General features: G+C 46.9%; 1 protein-coding gene across 3 annotated transcripts in view; it reads right to left on the bottom strand.

Annotated features, from left to right (window-relative positions):
- Positions 1 to 13,533, bottom strand: part of PNPLA7 (patatin like domain 7, lysophospholipase) — a 137,552-nt gene that overhangs the window by 87,275 nt on the left and 36,744 nt on the right. For all 3 annotated transcript variants that reach the window (XM_074609343.1, XM_074609344.1, XM_074609345.1), the window contains exons 17-18: positions 13,081 to 13,212; positions 11,759 to 11,882 (exon numbers count right to left, since the gene is read on the bottom strand). In XM_074609343.1, coding sequence (XP_074465444.1) covers positions 11,759 to 11,882; positions 13,081 to 13,212 — 256 coding nt within the window. The remainder of the gene's footprint in view (positions 1 to 11,758; positions 11,883 to 13,080; positions 13,213 to 13,533) is intronic.

Below are 13,533 nucleotides of genomic sequence, written 5' to 3'. Positions count from 1 at the left end.
GTGTTTTGCTCACCCACCACAGCTACAGTAGTCAAACACCACTAACACACCTCCATAATAGCATTAATAAACAAATATTTCGAGAAATAATAGTACCTTCCAAGTCTTATCCAACACAACCTGGGGGAGGGGAAGCATATATATAAGAATATTTGTATATTTGAAAGAGAGATATATTCGTATATATCACCCAAGGCTGTGTCTGAGCTCCTTCCCAGACTACCATAATCACCATTTACTGGTGCCAGCATGAACACAGCTACAATACGTGTTCCAGCGCAAGAAAGAATCAGTGGACTCTTTCCCACTTCTTTTCAAATTCGAGTCAACATGATCTATTTTGCTTGCGGCAACACCTCTGGTTCTTCTCCCGTAACAGTCATTCCTTCTCCTTATTAACAAGCCTCTAAACAAGTTCATTTCTGGTCTTCTCTTTCAATTTTTAATTCACCCATCTGCCATCCTTGTTCTTCCTCCCTCTCTCTCTCAAACAACCCTCCAGTTTTCCCCGGAGTTGACTGAAGGCTTGAGCCCATCACCTCCTTCGCTCTAGCTGGACTGGCTAGCCTTCTCTTTGCCATCTTATCTACTGGTGTTCGCCTTTCCCTCACGCCGTAAACTCAGCAAGCCTATGTTACAGTGCTATTTCCACTTTGAAACCTGTCCCTCTCTGAAACCCAACTGCTATGCCTTATTTTAGCACCCAGGCAAAAATTCTCAACGTTCCGTTCAGCGCTCACTAGTCTCCGAGGTCTAACCCGTGGCTCCTGGTTTACGGCAAGCACCAACCTCTCCTCTCTACCTCCATCCCACCCTCCAGAATCTGTCTGTCCTTGCCTTTACTTCCATTTCCTCCAAGAGCATGAAGCAATGCCTCACATGCTGTAACAATTGGCATCAAGGAGCACATACCAATTTAGAGTGTTACATACCCTGTGGTTCTTATAATTGTGATAGAGAGCAGCCCTGCGGAAAAGGACTTGGGGGTACTCATGGGTGAAAAGCTGGACATGAGCCAACAACGTGGGCTTGCAGCCCAGAAGGCCAACCACATCCTGGGCTGCGTCAAAAGAATCATGGCCAGCAGGACAAGGGAGGTGATTCTCCCCCTCTCCTCTGCTCTGGTGAGACCCCACCTGGAGTGCTGTGTCCAGCTCTGGAGCCCTCAGCACAAGAAGGACATGGACCTGTTGGAGCGGGGCCAGAGGAGGCCACAAAGATGATCCAAGGGCTGGAGCCCCTCTGCTGTGAGGACAGGCTGAGAGAGCTGGGGGGGTTCAGCCTGGAGAAGAGAAGGCTCCGGGGAGACCTTATAGCAGCCTTCCAGTCCCTCAAGGGGGCCTACAGGGAAGCTGGGGAGGGGCTGTTTGCAAGGGCAGGTAGCGACAGGACGAGGGGCAATGGTTTAAACTGGAGCAGGGCAGGGTTAGATTAGCCATGAGGAAGAAGTTCTTTCCACTGAGGGTGGTGAGACACTGGCCCAGGTTGCCCAGAGAGGGGGTGCAGGCCCCATCCCTGGAGACATTCAAGGCCAGGCTGGATGAGGCTCTGAGCGACCTGATCTAGTTGAAGACGTCCCTGCTCACTGCAGGGGGGTTGGACTGGATGGCCTTTAGAGGTCCCTTCCCACCCAACACATTCTATGAGTCTATAATATTACCACAAGTGGCCCTCCTGCACTATTGCAGTTCCGTTCTTCCTAACTTTAAGGAAAATGAAAAAACCCCAAACAACTCTAAGTAGGTCTATGCTCTTTTTACTGTTTCAGTTAATCCTGACAGCTAGGTTTCTCCTGTCTCCTCCTAGCTCACTATTAAATAGTGACAAACACACGTACGATGCATCCATCACGTACAGTGCGCACGATTCACACCCCAGGCTTATGAGCGCTTTACAAAGAGAAAGCCTTACCATAAATCTTTTAAAAGGAGGGGGGGAAAGCAATTTATATTCTCATGACCTCTTTTGACTTCATTTTCAACAGCCGTTCCTGACAGCTCCTCTTACAGCTTTCCAAATTACACACTTGGAAAGTAAAATCTAGCAAGCGTTGCCTTCTGCAAGTTGGTCTAATTACTCCAAATTCTTTTTTGAGCTACATCCAACAAATCACTTCGAATCTTTGCTCCACTTTACGCGCGTGCACAGCCCCAGCGCAGCTGTCCTCATCCTTCGCCTTAAGCCCCTCTCAGACTTCATGGAGGACTTAACCAAAACGGGGGCTGGTTTACATGAGTCTCTGCTGGCCCGATGAAACGTCATTTCTCCACACAAATGCAGCCCCACTTTCACAAATTATAGAGTGATTTTTCTAATAGTTAGCAAACAGTAAAATGCAAATAATTTCAAAATACAGTTTCTCATGTAGATTATTTCTTTCCAAGGTAAGTTTTTGAGTCTGCCTAGTGCAAGAGTAGACGGGTCCAGTCCGAATTAGCGATGCAAGTCAACAGGATCGTGTCTAGAGTCAGAGGTCCATCCTCCCCGACCTCCAACCACTGGCACATTTATTCACTCCTGCGGCTCTTCCTGCGCCTTCCCCTCCCACCCATTTTGTAATATATTGTTTTCAGTCTCTCTTCATTAGGGCTAGTATTCCACCCAAGAATCTTTTATTCTCTCATACATCATATTTCTTTCTCTCACAACAATCTTTTCTTTGCTACCGGCTCACAAAGAGCAGTAATTCTTCCACGTCGCAGGTACGCTGCATTTCGGCCCTTGTGCTGGCCTCGGCACAGGAGGAGGGAGCAGCAGCCACAGGAATGAAAGCATGGGTTACGAGACCCTGGGAAGCAGGTTAGGACCCCAAGGATTATTAAATTACGTAGCTTAAATTCTTCATCTTCCAAATCCTCATTCATGAAAGCCTGTCAGTTCGGCTGGTATCTCTAGGCTTTGAGTTTTCACGTTCACGCAAGACGCTTTGGCAAGACCCATCAGCCCACCAACACGCACCCTCTCACAGGGAGCGCCAGGGAGGTCGGTCAGGACACATCCAGTCGTGCTTCAACGAACGCAGCATCACGCCTAACTCGAAGTGAGAACTCTGATAACAGTCAAAAATAGTAAAAAGGCTTTTTTTTTTTTCCCCTCTTCAAGACAAGCACAGCCTTCAGCAGCAGCACCTCGGGAGGGGGCAGGGGCCGTCCTGGGCAGGGTGCAGCGTTTCAGACAGACGCTGCCCAGCACCCCATGCACGGACACCCCGGATCCCCACGGAAAAGACAAACGTCTCCTTGATCCGCCTGCCAAAACTGCCTCCTCGCTCCCTCCTTATACAACATCCACCACGAGCTGCACCAGGCAAAGCCAGCGGCTCACCCAAGGGCGCTGGGGAGAACCATCGCAACAGCGGGAAACACAAGGGACGGGGATGAAATACCCTGCACGAGGAAATGCAGATACACCCGTGGAGGCATAAGAAGAAGAAATACCAACACTGACATCTGCTGATAGTTTAGGAGGCTCAAGGAAAGGCACGGGCAACAAGTCAATGCCCAGGTACCAGGTAGCACACCTGTATCTCAACGACCAACACAAGCACTGGAACACCGCAGGCACCAGAGTCACCCACGCGTGGGTTTTCACAGCAACGCTCTTGCTGGACACGGACAGGAGATGCTGATGCCGCTGCAACTGAAGACAGCGATGTAACACAATCAATATTACAGGAAGGGCACCCGAATGCTACACGGAATTATTTTTTTCTGGATTAAACAAGCTGCTCTCAGAGCCTTCTTCAGCTCATTTGCACCTGGAGCAGCAGAGGATGCTCATCGCAAAGGTGTTCCCTCCAGCCAGCCCTTCGGAAGGATCCCAAACATTAACTTGTTTGTATCAGGAAAGGACAAAGGAGGAGACGCTGCTGGAAGCGGTGAATGAGTGGGAAGAGCAACCAGACAAGCTGCAAATCGATGCTATTTGTGGGAGCAGAGCCAGCGGATGAATGCAGTACGCCATGTACTCTTGAAAGTTGTTCTAACAACCACCTTCTGCAATCTTGCCTGTGCCAAGCTAACCCCGTGACTGAGGACATCCAGCACTTCTGCTGTGCAGAAAGAAGAATCCAAACCTCCCTCTCTCATTTATATATATGTTAAAAAAAAAAAAAAATAAGACTTACATACTCAGATATGCAAGTCCTACTTTGTGTATTTAGATGTGTGTATGTGTAAGTGTATACATAAAATACCTGTAAAAATTAAACAAGACTGAGCTTGCTGCCTTTTGTAATTAAGGCAGTGGGAGTCATGCTACTGGTTCTCCGGAGAGGACTGAGCCTGCATTTTGTAGCAGTGCAGCGACAGTCCTTGTTGCAGCAGTGAACGTGGTTAAGGGACAGAAAAGGGAAGGATTATGGCTGGGGAAGGGAACGGATAACAGCCCTACCTCGGGTATTCAAGCTCGCTCCTTATTTACATGCGGCTGTAGAAAAGATGGGAAGTTGCACGCACGTTTCGCTCCCCTAATCCAACCTTACAGTCAAAATGAAACCAAAAAATATAGGGAAGGTTATCTGAAAGGCACACACACAATAAAATCCAATGAATTTATCCAGTTGTTTGAAGTTCGATGCCACTGACAGGCATGCAGCATGCTCCTCGTACGGTGAAATTATGCCTGAATTTCAACAATGGAAGAAGAGATAACAGAACGTGACAACCCGCTCAAATACTTTCCAACAAGGGAGAGATCTGATTGCCTTTGACTCAGCTCCACACTGCAAGAATAACCAAACCTGGCCGGAACTTTAGCAACATCCCTCCCCATCCTTCACTGCTGACTCTGCCCCACAAATACCCCCCGTCGCCTCTGCTGGACGCTGCTCCCCGCTCCTCCCTGGCCTCCAAGCGTCTTCCTGATGATGAAGAGGGTCACACTTCTCTCTTACTTAATGATGCTTGCCAAAAAAGAAAAGTTCTAATGAAGAAAAAAAATCTATATCTCTTTTGCTACCAGCTAGATTTCGTGTTTTGCAGCGGTTAAAGGGATGCGGTATTCTCTTGCGCTCACAAAGCAGCCCAGTTGGATGCAGCATTTCTCCAAGGGGAAGGGAGCAGGAGCAGAAGGCAAGGGAAGGGCAAGACGGTCCTGGAGGGGGACCACGAGTTGTATCGACACCAGCAATGATATTATCACAGGGGAGTTCAGCTGGAAGCAGGAGGGAGACACAAAATAGCTTAAGGAATGACAGTTTGATGTATTAAATCACCTATCTCAGCCCCAGCGGGTCACAACTTCAATCGCTATCTGTCATCAAAGAATTTGGCTAAGGAGATAAAGCTCTCTGCAGTTTTATCTGTGGCAGTAACAAAGCCAAATGACCTGCCCGCATAACATTAATGCCAGATAATTTAACACCGGATCCTGTCAAAACTGTGCCTGTGGTTTCCCCAGCCAGCAACAAGACAACTGAACTGCACCACAGCATTTGCCAGTCATGAATGGTCTCGTACTTTCAGCAGCTGTTTAGAACTTGAGGTAAATAAAGATAAGAGATAAATTGTTGCGGGTAAAAGAATAAATTGGTGGAGAGAAAAGAATCGGGAAAATAGATGGTACTCAGCAGCTCACAGCCTAAGTGAAGATGCTCGTAGGAAACTGAGGTTCAGATGGCTCAGATCAGTGACTTCAGCCGCGACCGGGTTTGGAAATCAGGACATGGAGCCTCTGGTTTCAGCTGAGCTGTCAAATGCGAACTCATTTCTCAGAGCTTCCTCCCTCTCACTTTGCTGTGGTAAACACTGAGGTTTCTGTTGTTGCGCGGTTTGTGCTCTGCTTTGGGGTTTGGTTGGTTGGTTGGGGTTTTTAGTTTGGTTGATTTTGGTTTTGGTTCTTTTTTTTTTTTTTAAAATACAATTTCACACCTAAGATGCTGCTAGGCAAATAACAGTTTTCAGCAGCGTCTCACCAAGACAGAGGGTGGAAGAGATGGAAAGAGACCACCTCCTTCCAGACCCACGTCTTCCAGCTCAGGTCTTGGACCTCATCCGCCTCCAGGTCCCACAGACCCGGGCTGTGCACCGAGAGCACCCGAGGCGCCACTAACCTGAATTAACCCGAAATCTGGGTTTTTAGTGACTTAACACTTCAGAAACAGAAGAATTCACAGTCTGAAAAAGTTACGTGCAACTAACAGGCAAGAAACATTCACACCCTTAAAAATGACAAAGTAAACCAGCCTTAAAAGAGCAGAATTTGCCCAGTTTTAGCGCAGTCGTCAGGGGCACAATAATATTCAGCAGCTTTGGTAGTGTCAAAAGACTGCGGCGTGTGATAACATTAATACTGATAAGGAACAGACGCCTGACAAGTGTAATCCTCGTACTGGTGCGTCTCCTTTGAGGATTACTCAGCAATTAAAGATTTCTAACAGCGTTACATTTCAAAAGGACAATGCTCCAAAGCCCGAAGGAAATCATAAGCCATTTACAGATTCTTCTTGGTTTTCAACGTTTTGGAGAGGAAAAAAAGCCACGCACATTTAACTGTATTAACGAGATGAACAGCTTAACATCTAAAAACACTTAAAAGAGCAATTATTTCTAGAATGTAAAGCGTGATTTCTGCCGCAGCAGAACCGCTACGCCGCAGCACCGGCAGCTGAGGGTTCCTTTTCTGCAATTTATCCCTCGTGCTGCCCGGCGTTAAGAGAAAGCGTCAGTGTCCAACTGCCCCGTCCCCGGAGGGGTTCAAGGCCAGGCTGGACGGGGCTTGGAGCAACCTGGTGTGGAATTTGGATAACGAGGTGAAGTCTCTGTGCTCAAAGAGCGATTAAGACTGGCTTTGTTATCTCTTGTGCAACCCAGGGGAGTGAAGGCCTGGCCGGCTATCACAGGATACATAATTAACGGGGTAGTCTTGGGGAGCCAGGACAGCCCTGCTTTTCATCAGCACAGACAGCAAAATCAAGATAACAGAGACCTTGTGCAGCTCCTTGTTTCCTCGAGAGGCTGCCATGCCCGGTGATGGACCTTTGCCTCGTTACCTGTGACATGCATATTAAAGTTGACACCCCTGTATATGCTAATGAAGATTTTAGAGATCATGCTAAACATACATGACTATAGCACTCGTCTCTCCACCCAAATCATACTACACGTCACCTAGGGGAGGGAGACCTTGTAATTTTGGGGATAAAAGGATGGAGAAAAATGACTGTTAAATTGGGAGAGAAGAAACTTGATACCTGACGGACCAGTGGAGGGGCTGCGTTCTCTTCCCCCACCCCAGGCAGGGACGCCGTTCTGGGTCAGCGCTGCGCCTTTCACCCTAGGGGGAATGTTACCCCGGGTTGTTGTACTACCGTTATTGTTGCTAGCGATAGTAACCTTAAGTAATTAGGGCTATTGCAGTTCGTGAATTTATCAACGGCAATCTCAAATCTGCAACTGTCACTCTCACAAAAATAACTAATTTCGATTATTTGTGCATCTGATTCAGTCAAAGTCCTTTGGTGGGACTCTGATAGTAAATCAGTGAAAGGCCTGGGACTCTGACTGACAAATATCGAAACTACAGCCCTTTTAACGCGACACCTGGGCTGGTGGGAGGTGTCCCTGCCCAGGGCAGGGGGGTGGAACGAGATGATCTTTCAGGTCCCTTCCAACCCAAACCATACATGATTCTTTCTGCGCTTGTTTTGCTATTTTGCTACCCAAAAATGACTGGGCATAATCCTACTACTACTAAGGGGCATGCTGGTTGTTAAAGAGAAACAGAAAAGATCTTGAATTAATGAAGACATTGCTGCACCTTTCCCACTTGGTAGGGCGTTTTTGAAAGCTTGCTGGTAAGGCACTGCAGACGGCAGTTCTATGAGGCAGGGGGGGACCAATAAGTCCTGCTATAAACTACGTAAGAGCCCAGCTTTTAAAAATATTGTAAGTTCAACAGCTGTCACTGAGGCCCCCAAGAACTGCCTGGCTTTTAGTCGTCTTACCAACACTGCAGCCATCCTTTGGGAACCCAACTAAGACAAAGTGTTGACTTGCATAAAAAGCTAATTGCATAGAAGGTTCTATCACGTCCAGGTATTTGTAGGGAGCTGACAGTATACAAATAACTTTTATTCAGCAGAAGATTATTCTGTAAGATAGCTCTGTTAGTTTTTTTTTCCCCCCTTCCCCTCACCCATCAGTGTCCTTCCAACAACGCAAAAAGCAACGAACACCCAGCTCAGCAGACGCTTGGAGTTGTGCTCCCGTAACCCGTCTGCGACAACACATTTTGCAGGTTGTAAAAAAAAAAAAAAAAAAAATATATATATATATACACACACACACACATATATATACACACACACATATACACACACACACTGAATAACCGTCCCAGTCTCTCAGCAGCGCGAGGGACAACACTGAGTGTCAGAGCCCAGGCCAGTTTGCCTGGTATTGATAGGCATAACAAATAAATGAATTAAAAGGAATCCTCTCTCTCAGACAACAATGTGCTAATGAGATTAAGATAACAAGAGTAAAAACTACAATTTGCAGCAGTTAAGATGACAACTAAAGCAAATCCATCAAGGAAATAATGAGATACTAACGCAAGTATTTTAAACAAGTAACTAGGTGAGGAGAAGCCCTTGCACTCTACCAACACAGAGTGGGCTTTTCTGATTTGCCCTGGGGTCACCCGGGCACAGTATAAGTGACTCTAGAAGAGTTACCCTTTAGCTCGCTTAATAAAATTAACATTTCAACATTTTTCCACAAATGCTTCTGCAGCAACAGCACTAACAAATTAAAAAATTCCCCCCCAAGATGGGTCAAATCATAGTCTCTAGACAACAGGACGTCTGTCAACTGTATTTCAAGTGGGCAACTGTATTTCAAATGTGAGGGAATTATCTAAGAGATTCATCATTGTCCTTTAAGAACTACCTGCAAGGCCTTCAAGTTTTGGCTGGATTTGCCCCAACACAGCAACTGGAGCTGCCCATCGACGGGGTGAGCAGCAGCACGCAGCCGGCAGCGTCCCTCCAAAAAGGCTCACAGGGAGCAGGGACCACTTTCCCCGAGGTAACCACCCTCCTCAGCTCTCCAAGGAACCGCGCGGGGAAGGCAATCTTCAGTTTCTAATTTGTTCTTCTCCTCCCCCTGAACTGACAGACCTCAGAAACAGATGCCATTGAGTCAGTATAAGGAACAAAACGGTTCGAGCCACGCGTTCAGCCTTGGGAGCACACGCACATGCTTGAAAATTAACATCTTGTCTGAAATCTTTCATTTTTCAGTGCTTTTCTTCTGAAAGCAGAAATGGCAGATACTCATATGCATATGGCACACAGCATTTTTAAAGTTCTGAAAGAAAGGCAATAAACAAAAATACATTGACTACAAGATGCTTCTATTTCATTACTGCCCACAGTTCCAAATTATGTGGGGGGGGTCTTGGAGGGGTTTCAGGGAGGAACACGCCACCAGTTGACCAAAATACCAATTACCAATACTCACTGCTAATTTCATTCCCTGCGAGCACCTCGAACCCTCCAATTAACTTCACTTTCAGGCAAAAAAACCCACTCAAGCTTAGAGCAGGCTTTTAAAGGTTTATAACAGATCCTGCAGAAGGGGATAAACAAATCTTTTTAAAAGGAAAAATGTCATTTTCCTAATGCCCTCCGCAAAGAACGGCTACATTAATCTTGGCAATCTTTACAAGTCCTCCCCCATGTTTTCGAACGCCAGCCAGAGCACCACGATTCGTTCAACAAATGGCAGCGTGAGTCAGTGGGGCTGGGAGCTGCGGGTAGGAAGGAGTAGGTGACGTCCACCGAGTCACAAAAGTCTTCAAAATGATTCATGTCATAACATGGGTCCAGAAAAGTGGCTTACGACTTAGACATAAACTATATGGGTACCTCTGCGTCCGTGCCTAGGGACACGCCGGCAAACAGGGCACGGCAAACACGTCCCAGCCCATCCACCCAACCCACCTCCCTCCTCACCAGGTAAATGGCGGAGCCATCATGGAACGTTCCGCCCAAACCAGCGCTGGCGCTCGAACAGGAGGTAGACTTTAGACCGCGCACCCCCCTGTCACTCAGAACTGCTTTCAGAACAGCAGCTCCGTTGTTTTAACCTGGGAGCTCTGCAAAACTCCGGGAGCTTGACAGTGGAATTGCAGATCACCGCTGGCGAGAGAGCAGGGAAACGAGCAGGGAAACACTTGTGCGTGTCAAAGATGACAAACCCTTATTCACACACTAAGAGGCCTCATACCAGCATGATTAGTCACATAAGATCTCAGCTTTTTCCCTGTCAAACCATGACATTTACTCGAGGCGGCCCGAAAAGGTAGCCCAAAAAAGAAAAACACAGCAGGAAAAGGTGAGAGCGTGCCTTGCAGCAGAACAGACCCGCTCTCCAAGTACGGTCCCGAGCCAGCAAAGCTGCTCAGCCAGAAGCAGCCCCGACCTCGGCAAGATCTCCTTAAACACTGTCCATACAGAACTCAGGGAATACGGAGCAGTCTTCTGCTGGGACTAGCACCAGAACTGCCTCTTACAGGCCATACAGACACTTCTGAATGACAGACAATTTATTTTAAAAGTTACTGGACAAGTGAAAGCGAGCCATGAACGCGCATTGCAAAGGTCCAGAGGCTTCACCCTCCTTACAAGAAAACTTTTTACTTCTCTCAAGAAAACCAGCTCAGACGCTAGGTCGGTTCCCGGTCCCACACCATGCACAAGAGCTCTGCCACCAACACCTGGCAATCACAGCGTGTCACCCCCTGCCGCCAGAGACACCCGGCTCTCGCACGCCCGTGTGGCTCCTGCTGCAGAGACAGAGCGGGGTCAAGGGAGAGAGGAGAACCTCTTAACAACAATCAACTGCTGGACCATGCCACTTCCAAAATTACCACCTCTTGCAAGCAGCGCAATGTGGAATCAGCTCTCCAGAGGAAACCAGCCTTGTTCTCCTTCCTCTTCCTCCTGACCTCTATAAACAAGAATCTCTCCCCATACTAAGAGCAACTCCTGCTTTCTTTATTCAGGGGTACACTAATTCTGGCTCTAAACAGATACGCATTAAGTGTTGTGTTTTCAGCTCAGAAAGCAGAGGAGGGCCTGAACAACAATCTCCAAAATTCAGAAACCTTCTAATTTTAAATATAAGACTCAAAAAAGCCACGCGTATTTTACAACACAGGACTCCCATTTCAGTTGCTCAACTAGGTCTAAGAAACAAAAAACGGACATGGGAGAGAAATTAAACATGGATAAGTAACTACAATTTTGAAACCAAAAGTTGCTTTAATACCTTTTAATAATTGCACGTTCCCTGACCAACCTGGTGCAGCTCTGGAGTTCGCTCTGCGCACTCGGAGGGTGTTGGGGCTTCCAGGGGCCCCAGCCAAACTCCGTCTTTCTATGACACTAAATTTGTTCAAATCGCTGTTTCATGCACATTTCTGCAATTCTTCCCGAACTATTCTGACAGGCTGCGCTCCTCTCGGTGTGAAAGAGAGTAACCCGTACCACACCAGAGCGTTGTGCAGCGCTTTTTGGGTTGGTTGTGCCTTTTTTTGTTTGTCTGTTTACCTTTCTTTTTAACCCAAGTCTAACAATCCCACTCATGTATTATTACACAAGTTTCCAGGTAGAAAAGACTTTCCATCTTTGCAACCTGTGAAAGTCCTTAACTAAGACTAGCAATTGATCAGAGCAAGATTTTGTTTGTTGGTCTGGAGTCAACACCAATTTCTCCGCCAAACAATTAAGTTTTTGAGAACTGGCTCTTACCACTCCAATTAAGTCTCCTCGCCCATATTCACCCGTCAGGTGCTTTTTTCCATCTTCCATCCGTATGACCGAGCGCAGTCGCCCATTCAACACGATGTATGTGCAGTCCGACTTGTCGCCCTGCCTGCAGGAAGAATAATCAATAACGAGGATCAGAGAAGCATCTTCGCTCAGCAAACGCATCCAGAGCCTTCGAATAAGTTGATCGCCTTCCCCTGCCCGGCTTAGAGGAAAACGTTTAACCAACAGTTAAACCCAACAGGCGAACAAGAAACTCAACGGGCATCTGTTAAAAGGGGATTTGGAAATACGTTTAAACGTATAGGCTTTGCACGAGTGAATGTTCGCCCTGGAAGCGGACGACCAGGATGCGAGTGGTCTCCAGGGGAGACACCAGGCTCGTGACCGGTTACAGCGGCTCGTTGCCAGCATGAGGTCACTGTGGACGCACAGAGCAATTCTGCACGTCAAAGAGAAAAATCTCCCGAGCGGATCGGGATCCGGATTCCTTTCGGAGCACACGCCTTACTCAACCAGGAAGGTTTTGTTATATTGGTTGGCAGGCAGGTCTCCAGCGTAACCTAGCGCAGGGATGAAACGCCACACTTCTGGCAGCGGAGTTAAAACCAATGCAAGGAATTCTGAAAGATTTTAACAAAATAGTGACAGCTATGACTGCTTTGATGCACAACGCAATCCAAAACTATCATTAGCATTAGTGCTGCAGGTATAGTTATAAAAATTAAAATTACAATTATATAGAACACGTGCTAAATAGACCTTTATTCTCCCACCACTGCAGCAGCCATATAATGGCTCAAATGCATCCTTGTACAAAAATCCTTAAAACTAAGTTTTCCCAAGGATAACTTTTGCCCCTTAGAGGGCAGTGCCTATTTTCAATTTACTATTGAATAAGCCTAACTGAATTACCTTTGAGTTCTGTTGTTTATTTTAGAAAGGCTGAAAAACTCTTCAAGATTGCTTGAAGCCAATTCATGCCCTTAACAATGCAGGAACTACCACCAGAACATACAACTGTCTGTGTCTTCATCAATTACACGTCCCTTTAAAAGCTTTCCAAGACAATGTAAAGGATGAGGAATAGTATGAAAGAATTTTAATAACACCTGCTGACAGGAGACCAAAGCAATGTCGAAGGGTAATGCAGAAAGAAAATAATCCCAAAATAGGCAAAAACCTGATGGACCGGTTGATAAGTTTAGTCCAATGAGTTTCTTGTTCCATATATCCCCAAGGGAGCGCGGCTTCTTAACTCTGAAAACTTAAATATTCGGCAGGCAATTTTGTCCACATCTCACCTGTAAACAGCTCGTCCAGCCTCAACCTCCATCCAATCCAGGGCAAAGTCAATTTGCCTAACGAACGGGGACATTCTCTTCACCACGGTGTGGGCCACGCCGAGAACCACGCTTGGCTGCTCCCGCATTATCCTAGAGGGGGAGGAAAAAAAAAAAAAAAAAAAAAAAAAAGTATTATTTGAGTACTTCCCCAGCTCAGGAACAGGCACCCACAGACACAGCATCCCAATGCAGCGGGGCAGTTACAGAGGCGCTAATTCAGAAGTTAGCACGTACCTCACTACGTCAGTGAGAATTTGACAAAATATGACAAAGCAGCCTGCCAGCCCAGCCCAAATTAAAGGTCACTTAAAGGTGACACTGTCCTGGTGGCAGTAGGACTGGGCTAGCAGGCTGCTAGTCCGTCCTGCGGTCTGGCCCACTCTCCTTCTTTAAGCGAGCAGCGGGATGGAC

Source organism: Larus michahellis, chromosome 15 (genome assembly GCF_964199755.1).
Source record: "Larus michahellis chromosome 15, bLarMic1.1, whole genome shotgun sequence".
Classification (NCBI taxonomy): domain Eukaryota; kingdom Metazoa; phylum Chordata; class Aves; order Charadriiformes; family Laridae; genus Larus; species Larus michahellis.
Note: the sequence above shows the minus strand (reverse complement) of the source record. Positions and strands in the feature narration are given on the sequence as shown.